This window comes from Acinonyx jubatus, chromosome F2 (assembly GCF_027475565.1).
Source record: "Acinonyx jubatus isolate Ajub_Pintada_27869175 chromosome F2, VMU_Ajub_asm_v1.0, whole genome shotgun sequence".
Taxonomy (NCBI): Eukaryota; Metazoa; Chordata; class Mammalia; order Carnivora; family Felidae; genus Acinonyx; species Acinonyx jubatus.
In genome coordinates this window covers 65,029,955-65,043,357 of record NC_069394.1, presented here as the reverse complement: position 1 = coordinate 65,043,357, position 13,403 = coordinate 65,029,955, and the positions used below count along the sequence as shown (strand labels likewise).

Below are 13,403 nucleotides of genomic sequence, written 5' to 3'. Positions count from 1 at the left end.
AAATACTTAATGCCACTGAATCATATGCTTAAAAATGGTTATAATGAAAATTTTGTAATATGTATATTTTGCCACAACAAAAATTAATATCCATTTATGTGAAGTCAGAATTGGTGGCTTAACATTAAAAGTTTTTGGAAATTTCAGCCTGAGCCGCACAGTTTTAATAATTTTTTCTCAAACATTTTATAATAAAGATATTCTTAGGTTAAAATCACATTATTAATTAAAACAGAACTTAAAATTGTTGTATTTGTTTTTATAGAGATTTCAGTAGGGTTAAGTGAGGAAGTAAAGGTAATCAGCTTTTCTTTGCTTTAATTTTGTACTCTGTGAAAAGACAGATGCCAAACAATGCAGAACCATTTATCTAAAGGGGGTAAAGTAAATGTGCGCATGCACACACACACACACACACACACACACACACACACACACACACAGACAGACACAGTAATTTAAAAATATCTGTTTATAAATGCATAAAGTCTCTGGAAGGAGATGCGAGAAACAGTGATGTTGGTTATTTTGGGCAGGAGAACAAGGTGACAGGTTCATGGGTGGGAGGCATATTTTCCCTATGTGAATGTATGACCTTCTGAAATATTTTAAATAAACAATTCATTATCCTGATCCTGGTCTCAGAATCAGCATGACTGTGTTCTTACCTACTGTGCTCTGGTGACAGCATATTGTATTGAAACTGACATTGGTTTGAAAATGAGCTATATTACTTAAGTTGTTCTCTTTCTAGGAATTGATTATGGATTAAGTTTACCACTTGGGGAAGATTATGAACGGAAGAAACATAAACTAAAAGAAGAATTGAGGCAAGATTACAGACGCTATCTTACTCAGGTAATAAATTCTATTAATTTATGCTTCAGATCTTATGCTTCAGAATTCTTCTCCTAAATTATTTTCCTAAGGTCTTAGTCATATGTGTTAATTTTTAGGTTTTCAGTGGTATCTAGCAGTAGGATATTATAGTGAAAGTTAAGTGACATGTATGACATTGGTAGAAAAAAAATGGTGCTGAGAACTAGTACCATTGACTCTTGACCTTTGGAACAGGGTAGTGGGCTTTAATTTTAAATCTGATGGTAAGTTCTGGTTGTTCATGTTTTCTGTAGAGTTATCATGGTTTAAAATAGCCCAATTATAATTCCGAACTCCTCTACTCCCTCCAAACATGTATTAAAATGACACATGGGGTTCTAGTTGCTAATTATTTTCCTGTCAGCTAAGCTTATAAAAACTTCATTTAATATATTTATTTAACCTCCCAAGTCTTTGCTTTATGATTTAATATATTTACTTAGCAGAACCCTTGTTTTAAGTATATTTGGTTAAATTATGTAATTTCTAAGCTAAAGATTTCTTGTAGTTTTCAAATGCAATTTATTTTTGAAGTTATCAAATTATTTTAAACAATCATGATGTTTCTAGTCATCTCAAGATATTCTATAGTTTTTTCATACTTTGTAATGTTTGTTCCAAATGTTTAAGTGGTTTCTTATTTATTCTGATGTGCACATGGAGAGAAAGAACTTTGAATACTTTGTTTCCCTTGACTTTAGGGTATTACACAAGCGAAAAGAAAGGTAGGGTTGCCTGCAAAACGTTTTCCTTTCATTTTTCTTTTCTTCTCTTCTCTTTTCTTTTCTTTTCTTTTCTTTTCTTTTCTTTTCTTTTTTTAGATCTAGTAGCTTGCAGTTATTTTCATTTTATGATGTTGCTCTCAAACTATTAAGAAAAATAACTTCATTTGTGATTTTGACTTTTTGAATGGTAACATTTTGTATCCTTTTACCAATGTCAGTCTATACATTATAATTTTCCATTAATACAATCAGGCACTATTCCTTTTGATTCCTGCTTTGCATTTATTTTTATTGCTTTCTTATACATCTTTTAGAAATATTCTATGGCCCATTTGTTTTCAGCATGCCAATTTTTTTCTTCTAATTTTGCTAATCACATTAAAATTAATAATACTCAGGATATTCTAAGATGTTTTTAAAGTGTGTTGTCAGGATTTGGATTACTCAATATTTTTGCACCCAAACGCATGGACTGCATTTGTAAATTTATACTGGAAAACAGAAACACTATAGTTTTACAGAACTTTAAAAAAGTATCTCACGCATCCATCATCATTCACCCAACAGTTTTTAAGCACTTATGAAGACGAATTTGTCTTCAAGGGGTCTTAAGAGTCTGGTTGTAGAGATGACATCATACAGGTCAGAAACTGATACCTAATAAGGATATAATGATTAGGAGAGACTCCAAGGTGTTATTTTGTAAGACACGATAGGTAGAATTTGGATACACTAGAGGGTGAATCAAGGAGAGGACGTTTTCCAGATGGAGAATATAGAGTAAAGAAGGACTTGGAAGGGAGGCTTTAGCTTTGTATGAATGAGGCATATTGGGTTTACCAGCCTGGGTTGGTTAGACTAGATTATTTTTGAGAGTAGTAAAAAATAATGATGTAGACAGATAGGAAACCATCAGATTAGGTTTTTTTAAAGGAATTTTATTTGTGTGTGTATGTATGTATGTATGTATGTATGTATGTATGTATGTATGTATGTATTTTTTAAGTAGGCTCTATGCCCAACATGGAGCTTGAACTCACGATCCTGAGATCAAGAGTTGCATGCTCTACTGACTAAGCCAACCAGGTACCTCAGATTAGGTTATTAATTTCATATGTGTGAAACACTATACCTCCTTAAGCAGCCTGTGAAGAGCTCAATAACTATTTTAGGACTGTTAGTTCTGCATATTAGAGATTCTTAGTGGTTATTTTAAATTACTGCTACAGATTTTTAACTCTTCTTTTCCCGCTAATTTTCAGTCTGTTCATGGTACTTTCCACAATGATCCTGTTTCTTACCAATTTAAATACTTCATTGTCTCCTCACTGAGCTTCTGGATAAAAATGTATATTCCTTAGCATGGCATTTGAAGTCTTTTGTGTTCCAGCCTGCCTCCCTGGCCTCGTACTCAGTTTTGTCCCCTCTCCCAGCACTCCTTTGTTCTCTGGTATCTCTGGTATCTACCCAGCACTCCTTTCCTCTGGTATCTACCATTTTCACTTACCTACTTCATAGATAGAAGATTTTAAAAAAGAATGATGGTAGGAGGCATAGGAAGAAATTGCCTTTATGAAGGAGAGAAAGAATCAAGAAAGAAAAAGAATCAAGGAGTACAAATCTTTAAATTCAAATGGATATGAAGGAGTTTTGGTGTTGGAGTATCAAGAATGTGGTTATGATAGAGGAGCAGTAGTTTCTTAATATGCAAGAGACACATTTTGGTTGACATCTAAGAAGGTGGACATGGAAAGGAAGGCAAGGGAAAAAGAAAATAACATAGGATTTGGGTAGGTGGCTGCAGTGGCTTCCTTGACCGCTAGAATATGTATTTTCCAAGTCTACTCTTTTTAGATATTTTTTTGTGGCTTCCAGACTTGGATTGTGTGGATAGTTAAATTACAAAAAATCAGATCTTTAAATTTTGCCAAGAAGAGCCATTAAAACAATTAATTACCATCTCTTTCCCAATTTTTAGAACAAAAGACACTTGTTCATCTAACATTGCAGGGAGAATATATTCTCAGGAGAATAATTTTTATATTGAATTAATAAATGTGTATTTCCAGCCCAGACTTCTCTCCTGAACCTCACACTTACTCTATTTGGCTACCTATCTTAGAAATCTAATGGGTATCTTATGTTGAACATGTCCAAAAGAGAACTCTAGATTTCTATTCTTCCCTCTCCCATTCTTTAGAAGCCTGGAATGTTTGTAGCCTGTTCTTTTAATTTTTTTGTCACAGTACTTATCATCTACTAACATACCATACTCGTCCTTATGTTTATTATTTCAATTTCCTTTGCTTGAGTGTAAGCTTTAGGAAGGCAGGGATCTTTGTTTTCCTCACTGATGCAACTCAGATGTTTCAAACAGTTTGGGACATAGGCTCTCAATATTGAATGAATGAGCGAATGACTAAAATTTAGACTTTTGAATAACTCACTATATTGTCCTTATTATGTTTTTCATTTTATTGAAAATTTCAAACATTATCCTGGGCCTTTATAGGGAGTGGGAATTGCCCAGTGAAGGAGTGAGGGTGCTGTGTCTCTGTCTTCCAAGGGTTGGAACTCTGAATGTGTTTTTTGCACATGTATAACTACAAAATGGCTAGGTTTATAGGGTACTTTTTATATAAGGGTTAAACTGATTCAGGGATTTAGTCAGGTATCCTATTGTTTTCCTTGACAAGTAAGTTTAGAGTTCTATACAACCAACTTTCATATTAGCTTTTGTAGCACAACTTATTTGTAAATTATTATTTGTAAATTCAGATTCAGTGAAACCTTTTTAATCGCTTAGTTTTATTAATCACTGTTCCCAAATGTTTTAGATATAACTATATTATAGCAGTTGGTACATTAAATTGTAGTTATTTGTTTACATATTTGTTTCCCCAGTAACACTGTAAATTTCTTACATATAGGGAATATATTCTTATCTTTGTCTCCCTACCACCAAAAAAAATAACTTTTGTTTTAGGTAGTCAATAATTAATGAATAAGTAAAAGGCATGGAGCTACATAGGTTAACAAATATTGATTGATTTAATCCTCAGAAGCTAGTGATTTAGATCCCTGTTTTACACACAAAAGAACTGAGGCAGAGAAGTTAAATAACTTCTAGATTGTGACTACAAAGTAGCAGTACCAGAAAGTTGGAGATCATATATATTTTTTTCTAATCCTTGTGATTGCTTTATAGCCTTCAAAGAGATTTTGCATGCTTTTTTAATGTTTATTTTTGAGAGAGACAGTGCGAGAGTGGGAGAGGAGCAGAAAGAGAGAGAGGGAGACACAGAATCCAAAGGAGGCTCCAGGCTCTGAGCTGTCAGCACAGAGCCCAACATGGGGCTTGAATGCACGGACCTCAAGATCATGACCTGAGCCACAGTTGGACGCTTAACTGACTGAGCCACCCAGGCACCCCGAGATTTTACATTTTTAATCCTCTTTGATCATTATGCCAGCTTTGGTAGATAGGCAGAGCAGTTACTATTCTCATTTTATGGTAGAAGCCTAGGTCAGGAAGGTTAGGTAACTTGCTCAGTGTGACAGAACTAAGTGTTGGGGCTAGTCCTGGAGCCTATGTCTTTCGACTCCTAACCTGATGGTCTTTTTACTACACTGCATTGTCTAAATGTTTAATGATCAAGGATGGAGGTACACATAAGGAAACAGTGTTCGTAGTTTATATCTTCTGGCATTTGAGTGGATATCCACTCATAAATTATTACAGGAAAATTAGTAAACAAACATGATTGCAGTGTGCACACGGATCTTGGTGAGCAAGTTTAAATTGGCCTTAAGAACAAAAGGACAGTAGGGCACTGAGGATGAAGAATATGTGTTTAGATGAGGAATATAAATTGAAAAAGAGTTTCCTTTTTTCCCATGCTTTTGAATCATCTGGAATATACATATATGTATGTAGCAAGTGAAAATTAAGACCTGATTCTCTTCTTCAGGGAGTTGTTGATTGGAAGAAAATTCTGTTTCCTAATTACTTTTGTTGTGAACTCTGTAGAATTGTACTTTGTGTCTTCATCTCCATTTCATTCTTTTGCTCTGCATAAGTAATCACTTAGAAAATAGAACGTAAGACACATTTATGGAACATTTTATAAAGGCAATTAGATAATGTATTTTTTTTAATGTGTATGTATACAGAAAAATTTTCTGTCCACGAGTGAAACAGATCCATCTACTCTGGGAGTTTCTCTTCCTATTGGTGAGAGGTTATCTGCTAAGGTAGGTGAATAGGAGTAGTTATTGTGAGTAATAGTTTTATGAGGCATCAAGATAATTAAAGAACATACTCCTGACTTAAATCCAAGGAGAAGATTATATCATTTCCCATACTTGAATATATGCCTTTTAAAAAAGTCTGCGGAGTCTCTGTGCTGTTTTTTAAAAAACTTTTGAATATAACATTTATAACAATGTAAGATACCTTTAATCTGTGAATTGAGTATATAGAATATATATTTTTCAGCATTGGTTTTGAGCTTTAAGTTCATTTCATGTGTCACAGTTATCAGTGGGATGAGTAGATGAGAGTATACTGAGCTTTTATGTAGGGTGAGGTCTGGGACTATTTGAATGTATTGCCATCACTGTACAAATAATATGTCCATACTCTTTAGAGATGGACTGATAAAGCACTGCAAAGCCAGGTGAGCGATCACAACATAGTACATAAGACAAATGGGCAGTAGTAAGCTTCAAAAGATGACCTAGTTAAATCTTTAACTCTTTTTTAGATTGTGCTGTTTCAATGACAGTGGAAGTATTAAGGCTTAAGAACATTTCCTGTGTTTCAACAAAACATTTACCTTATAATATATTAGTGTCTGTGATAATTTTACCTTCTTATGTTTAAAATACAACAAGCAACTTCTTTATACTTGGGAAAGAAATGGTTAGCAGCAGGTGTTTTGGCTGTAGGGTGGAGGAATAGAGGCAGGAGATATCCCTGAGAAGGAAAGAAGGAAGGTAACCTGGTCAAATCTCCTTGGAAACATGCTGACAACTCTCCTGGCAAACACACTCATGTATTTACTCGTGGGACGATTTTATTTATGAATGCCTTTCGCAGAGTGCACCTGGATTTTCTAAGATTGCTGTTGGTGAACAAACCTAGAATCCCATGGATTTATGGGGCATGGCTTTTTTGAAAATGTTAACTAAGTGATGTAACTTATAAAATGTATAAAATGGAGATGTTTCACAACCAAAGCACCTCCCTTCTATTAATGACTTCCTGTGTTAACCTGGACCTAAGTGTGTAGTAATAGTAATGCATATTTTAATTTTTTTAAAAAATAGTAATGCATATTTTAATGTGACCAGAAAGGATGTGGGGGATTGCATTGGTGGTCTCAGACCTTTTCCTGCCCCTCTCGTGCCTTGCAGCTATTTCTATCCTTGAAATTATTAGCAGTGCTTGATTCTGGGTAATATCTTATGTTGTATGTGTTTGATTGGACATAAAGGTACTTTTTTCTGAAGCTGGAATTTTAACATTACCTTTTGGTTTTTATTTTAAGGAAAGATTGAAACTTGAACGCAACAAAGAATATAATCAGTTTCTCAGGGGTAAGGAAGAATCCACTGAAAAGTTCAGACAGGTAGAAAAGAGTAGTACTGAGGTAGGTTTTCCTTTTAAAGTAAATCTTTAACACCAAAGGTTGAATATTTTGTACTTAATTGATAATATTTTTGTATGTTAAACATTTCACTTGGTTTTTATGTAAATATTTTAAAGAGTAAACCAAATTGAACTAAACTCAGGACAATATTTAGTTTTATAAATGGTTTTATCATATGTTGAAGAACTTACCCTACTTTTTAACTTTATTGGGGAGGTATAATTTTACAGATTGACTTTAAGTGATTTTTAGTTTTTAATTTTAAGTGATTTTTAGAACATTGACAATTTCTAGCTATATATATATTTTTCCACATTTAAAAATGGTTGATGTTACGGGCGCCTGGGTGGCTCAGTCGGTTAAGCGTCCAACGGGCTCAGGTTATGATCTCGCGGTTTGTGGATTTGGGCCACACGTCGGGCTCTGTGCTGACAGCTCGGAGCCTGGAGCCTGCTTCAGATTCTGTGTCTCGCTCCCTCTCTGCCCCTCCCCTGCTCACGCTGTCTCTCTCTCTCTCAAAAATAAATAAAACATTAAAAAAAATGGTTGATGTTTTTGGGGCCCCAAAATTGAGCAGTTTCTATATTCTTTGTGTTAAGAATTTAATTTGAAATAATTGGAAGCAATTTTACCTGCCAAAGTATGCTTTAATATTTCCTGGGATAGGAATTTGCATTTAGTTTATCCTCTCTTTTTGTACCCACTTACTTATATCACTGTTGATTGTTTATTTGATATTTATTATGTTTTGAAGGATAGCATTTCCAAGAAGGTTTTTTTTTTTTTTTAATAAAAATATTTCTTTGGGTGATTAAGCCTTGGAGTTGAGATTGTTAAGTAGACTCAGCGTCATTTGAGGGTTTAATTACCTTTTAAAAAATAGAATTGTATTAAGATCTGTTTCTTGTTTTCTATTTGACTAGCACAAGAATCAAAGAAATAAAAAACCTATTAGTCAGGTTAAGCCTGATTTACCTTCACAAATACAAACATCTTGTGAAAATTCAGAGGGTCCTACGAGAAATGTCTTAACGCCTTCGGAGGCATATGAAGAGCTTCTAAACCAAAGAAGACTAGAGGAGAACAGATACCGACAACTAGATGATGAAATTGAATTAAGGAATAGAAGAATCATTAAAAAAACTAATGAAGAAGTGGGCATTTCCGATAAAAAACATCAAAGGTTTGCCAGCAAGGCTGACATTCCAGAGAGAAGATTTAGCAAGTTTAATGATTATCGTGTTTTTGATAGACACTATTATAGACCAGATCAAGATCCTGAAGTAAGTGAAGAAATGGACGAGAGGTTTAGATATGAAAGTGATTTTGATAGAAGACTTTTGAGAGTGTATACAAATGACAGGTATTTACAACTTTATTTTTATTTTCTTTGTTTAATATTAATGTTATTTTTTATCATTATGCTAGGGAGAAGGAGTTTCATTTGATTTGCATATTTGATTAATTATAAGATGCTGTCAATTTTAGGTTATACCATTCTTTTTTATGTGCCACTGAAGGAACAAATACAATTCCTGAAACGGCAAGAAAGGGACCCTGTAATAAAGCTGTGACACTGAAAGGCTACAACTTTTATGTAAAATTAGATGGAAAATAAACTTTTTCACAGAAGGGGACAGAAAGGAATCTTCCATGTCTCAACCTTGGCACTGAACAGAGGGTGTACAAAAAAAAACTTGCCTGAGATTTTGAACTGTAAGCCAGTACTAATTGAGGTTTGCAGTCTGAATTCATGTTGCTACTATTGTCTGAAAAACCTTGAGGCAAGAATTCAGTGTGGTCTCAGATTCATAATGCCCCTAGGTGACTGACAGGGGAAGAACTCTTCTTTGCCATAATTTGACTTAAAACCAGGTTGATGGCAATCCCAGATTCACATGTTAAAATGTGGATAAAAAGGACATTTTAAAATAGATGAAATACAGCTTATTCCTTTAATTTTCCTATGCTCCTAAGTACTTCTATCAGTATATTTCATTGTTAGTAAGTCACTTATTAAACATTTACTTAAGTAAAATGATACCAGGTTTTTACTATCAGATTTTCAGGTGCTTTTCAGTTTTTTTGATGATTGTTTTTGGGACACTATTTGTAATTTCTTAACTGCTACACTGGGGTTTTATTTTATTAAGTCATTTACCTTAATACTTACAATTTGCTATATTTTAATGAACTTTTGATTTGGAGATAGAAATATGGCAGGGTTCCATATTTGTCAGTGACTTGTTAACTTGCAAGTGTTAAATCTAAATTTTCACGAGTTTATGAGACCTGTTTCATTAGTCCAAATAGATTACTTTTTAAATATTTTAGAAAATTTCTGAGATCTATTGCTGTACATTTAGTATTCTAAATATTAGTTAATCCTAACTAAATGTTAATATTCTAAATATTAACAGAACCTTTACAGTTTGTTGTCTTCTACTTCTTATTCTGTAGCTGTTATCGCCTGCTCACCCAGTCTTTTTAATTAATATTCACCCTGATTTAAGTGATATTAATGAAAGATTAGAATTTTGCAGTGCTACTTGTCATTATCTCTGATTTGAATTGTTTGTGCTTCAGAAAATACTCCAAATCCTATAATGTTTTATATTTAAAAATGTTTATAACTGAAGGTAGTCAGAGGCTGCCTAAACTAAAAGAGGTCTCAAATAGGGAAGTGCAGGTAATCTTGGACTCTTGGTTCTGCCTTCTTTGTACATGAGAACATTTTTTTCCTTATGGTGTCTGTTTATCTTTAAAGTATAATGTAATGCTATCTTTTGAGTTTGGAATTGCAAGAAACTTATGATGATTGCTTTTAAAAAATATTTTGATATATTTTTTTGTAATTATATCCTGTGATAATTTTAAACTTGAACAAATTAATTTCAGCCTAATTTTTTGAGAACTAGCTTATTTTCTTATGTATCCTATAAATGAAGTGAACTCTTTCTATATAACCTTTCCAGGTAGCATTTTAAGAATAGATTAAACATGAGGATCAGTGAGTATAATTCCTGGTGTACATTTTAAAATGTTTAAAAGTATTTCTTCAAATTTAAATCATTATTATATGTTACTGCACTTTGTTAATGTATAAACTTACATCTCCAGATGTAGGTTTTTCACATATGTCTCTAAGACATTTGAAGTTAAAATTTAGTTTCTGTATTTCAGATTTGTAGATTCCTTAATTCCCACAAAAAGTTTTTATCATTCAATAGTTTTTATTTAGCAGGCAGAGTGGTTGGTAGGAAAAATGACTCTATTTATTAGTGAAGTTTTTTGAGACTAAAGAAATGTGTAACTATGTGTGGCTTCTTGCTCTAACCATTTATTCTTTTTTTAAAAAAATTATTAAGTATTGTTGATATGCAGTTGATTTCACATGCACACATAGGGCTTCATCAGTTTTACACATTATGCAGTGCTCACCACATTGTGTGTAGTTACTGTCTGTCACCATACAACATTATTACAATATTGTTGACTGTATTCCCTATGCTGTAGTTTTCATTGCTATGATTTATTTAATTCATAAGTACCAAGTTTGTATCTCTTAATCCCTGTCACCTATCAGCCCTTTCCCTGTGTGCCCCCACCCTCTGGCAATAAGATTATTGTGTTTATGAGTCTTTTTCTGTTTTTTGTTATTTGTTCATTCGTTTTGTGTTTTAGATTCCACATATGAATAAAAGCATATGGTATTTTTCTTTTTCTAACTTATTTCACTTAGCATAATACTCTCTAGGTCCATTCATGTTGCAGACAGCAAGAGCTCATTCTTTTTTTTGCTGGTATTCCATTCTATATATATACACCATATGTTCTTTATCCATTCATCTATGGATGGACACTTGAGTTGTTTTCATAACCTGGCTATTGTAAATAATGTTGCAATAAACATTGGCATGCAGGTATGTTTTCAAATTAGTGTTTTCATTTTCTTTGGTTAAATACCCAGTAGTGGAGTTACTGGATCATATGGTGTATCTATTTATGATTTTGGGGCAATCTCCATACTGTTATCCATAGTGGCTGCAGCAGTTTATAGTTTCACCAACAGTGCATGAGGGTTCCCTTTTCTCCAAATCCTCATTAGCACTTACGATTTCTTGTCTTTTTGATACTAGCCATTCTCATTGATACGAGGTGATATCTTATTGTGGTTTTCATTTGCATTTCCCTGATGGCTAGTGATGTTGAGCATCTTTTTGTGTGTCTTTTGGCCATTTGTATGTCTCTTTGGAAAAATGACTACTCAGATCCTCTGCTTGTTTTCTAATTGGATTATTTGCTTTTTGGTTTGAGTTGTATGAGTTCTTTATATGTTCTGGAAATTAACCCCTTAACGGATGAATCATTTGAAGATATCTCCTGTGGGTTGCTTTTTGTTTTGTTGATAGTTTCCTTTTTGTACAAAAACATTTTATTTTGGTGTAGTCCTGATAGTTCACTTTTGCTTTTGTTTCCGTTGCCTCAGGAGACATATCCATAAATATGTTGTTAAGGTTGATGTCCAAGAGACTGTTATCTGTATTTTCTCTTAGAAGCTTTATGGTTTCAGGTGTCATGTTTAGGTCTTCAATCCATTTTTAGTTCATTTTTGTGTATGGTATAAGAAAGTGATTCAGTTTTTTTTTTTTTTTTTTTTTTTTACATATAGCTGTTCAGTTTTCCCAGCACCCTTTTGTTGAAGAAACTGTCTTTTCCCCATTGTAGATTCTTGTAATTGACTGTATAAGTGTCGGTATTTTTCTGGGGTCTGTATTCAGTTCCATTGATCTATATGTCTGTTTTTATGCCAGTACCCTATTGTTTTGATTATTATAGCTTTGTAGTACTATTTTCAAATTTGGATTGTGATGCTTCCACCTTTGTTCTTTTTTCTCAAGATTGCTTCAGCTATTAAGGGTATTTTGTAGTTCAGTACAAATTTTAGGATTATTTGTTTCTTCTGTGAAAAATGCTGTTGGTATTTTGATAGGGATTGCATTGAATCTGTAGATTGCTGCAGGCAGTAGGGACATTTTTAATAATATTTTTGCCAGTCCATGAACATAGAATATCTTTCCATTTGTTTGTGTCATCTTCATTTTCTGTCATCAGAGTCTTATAATTTTCATGCATAGGCTTTTCACCTCTTTGGTTAAATTTATTCCTAGGTTTTTTGTTTGTTGGTTGGTTGGTTGGTTGGTTGCAATTGTAAGTGGGATGAATTTTTTTTCTTTCTGCATCTTCATTGATTAGTGTATAGAAGTGCAGCAGTTTCTGTATATTAATTTTCTATCCTGCAGCATTACCAAATTCATTCTTTTAATGTTTATTTATTTTGAGAGAGAGATTGAGCACAAGCAGGGGAAGGGCAGAGAGAGAGGGAAAGAGACAATCCCAAGCAGGCTCTGCACTGTCATTGTAGAGCCTGACACAGGGCTCGATCCCACTGACCATGAGATCATGACCTGAGTTGAAATTAAGAGTTGGATGCTTAACCCGACTGAGCCATCCAGGTACCCCACTGAATTCATTTATTAATTCTAATAGTTTTTTGGTGGTCTTTTGGACTTACTGTATATAGTATCATGTTATTTGCAAATAGTGGAAGTTTTACTGCTTCCTTGCTTTCTGTTGCTTGTCTGAGTGCTGTGACTTGTACTTCCAATATAGTGTTGAATAAAAGTGGTGAGAGTGGGTATTCTTGTCTTCTTCTTGATTTTAGTTAGAGAAAAGACTCTCAGTTTTTCACCATTGATGTTAAGCATGTGTTTTCCATATATAGGTTTTATTATGAGGTATGTTCTGTCTGAATCCATTTTGTTAAGAGTTTTTCTCATAAATGATGTTGTATTTTGTCTCATGCTTTTTCTGCATCTGTTGAGTGTTCATATAGTTTTTATCCTTCATTTTTATTAGTTTGCATGTATTTAACCATCCTTGCATCCCCAGAATAAATCCCAGTTGATCGGGTGAATGATTCTTTTAATGTATTTTTGAATTTGGCTTGCTCATATTTTGTTGACAGTTTTTGCATGTGTGTTCATCAGGGATTTTGACCTGTAGGTTTGTGGACTTTTTTTTTTTTTTAAATATACTGTCTGTGTCAGATTTTGGTATCAGGGTAATCCTGGTCTTGTATAAA

At 33.5% G+C, this 13,403-nt stretch overlaps 1 protein-coding gene across 11 annotated transcripts in view; it reads left to right on the top strand.

Moving 5' to 3' along the window:
• The window catches only part of CSPP1 (centrosome and spindle pole associated protein 1), a 158,689-nt gene that overhangs the window by 44,077 nt on the left and 101,209 nt on the right, over positions 1–13,403 (top strand). For 8 of the 11 annotated variants that reach the window (XR_003415110.2, XR_003415112.2, XM_053208617.1 and 5 more), the window contains 5 exons: positions 755–858; positions 1,581–1,604; positions 5,778–5,858; positions 7,157–7,258; positions 8,182–8,621. Coding sequence is in view for 9 of the 11 variants with exons in the window: in XM_053208617.1 (XP_053064592.1) it covers positions 755–858; positions 1,581–1,604; positions 5,778–5,858; positions 7,157–7,258; positions 8,182–8,621 (751 nt within the window). In the remaining 2 variants the exon portion in view is untranslated. The remainder of the gene's footprint in view (positions 1–754; positions 859–1,580; positions 1,605–5,777; positions 5,859–7,156; positions 7,259–8,181; positions 8,622–13,403) is intronic. The other 3 variants (XM_053208620.1, XM_027042783.2, XM_027042786.2) reach the window with 1 other exon arrangement.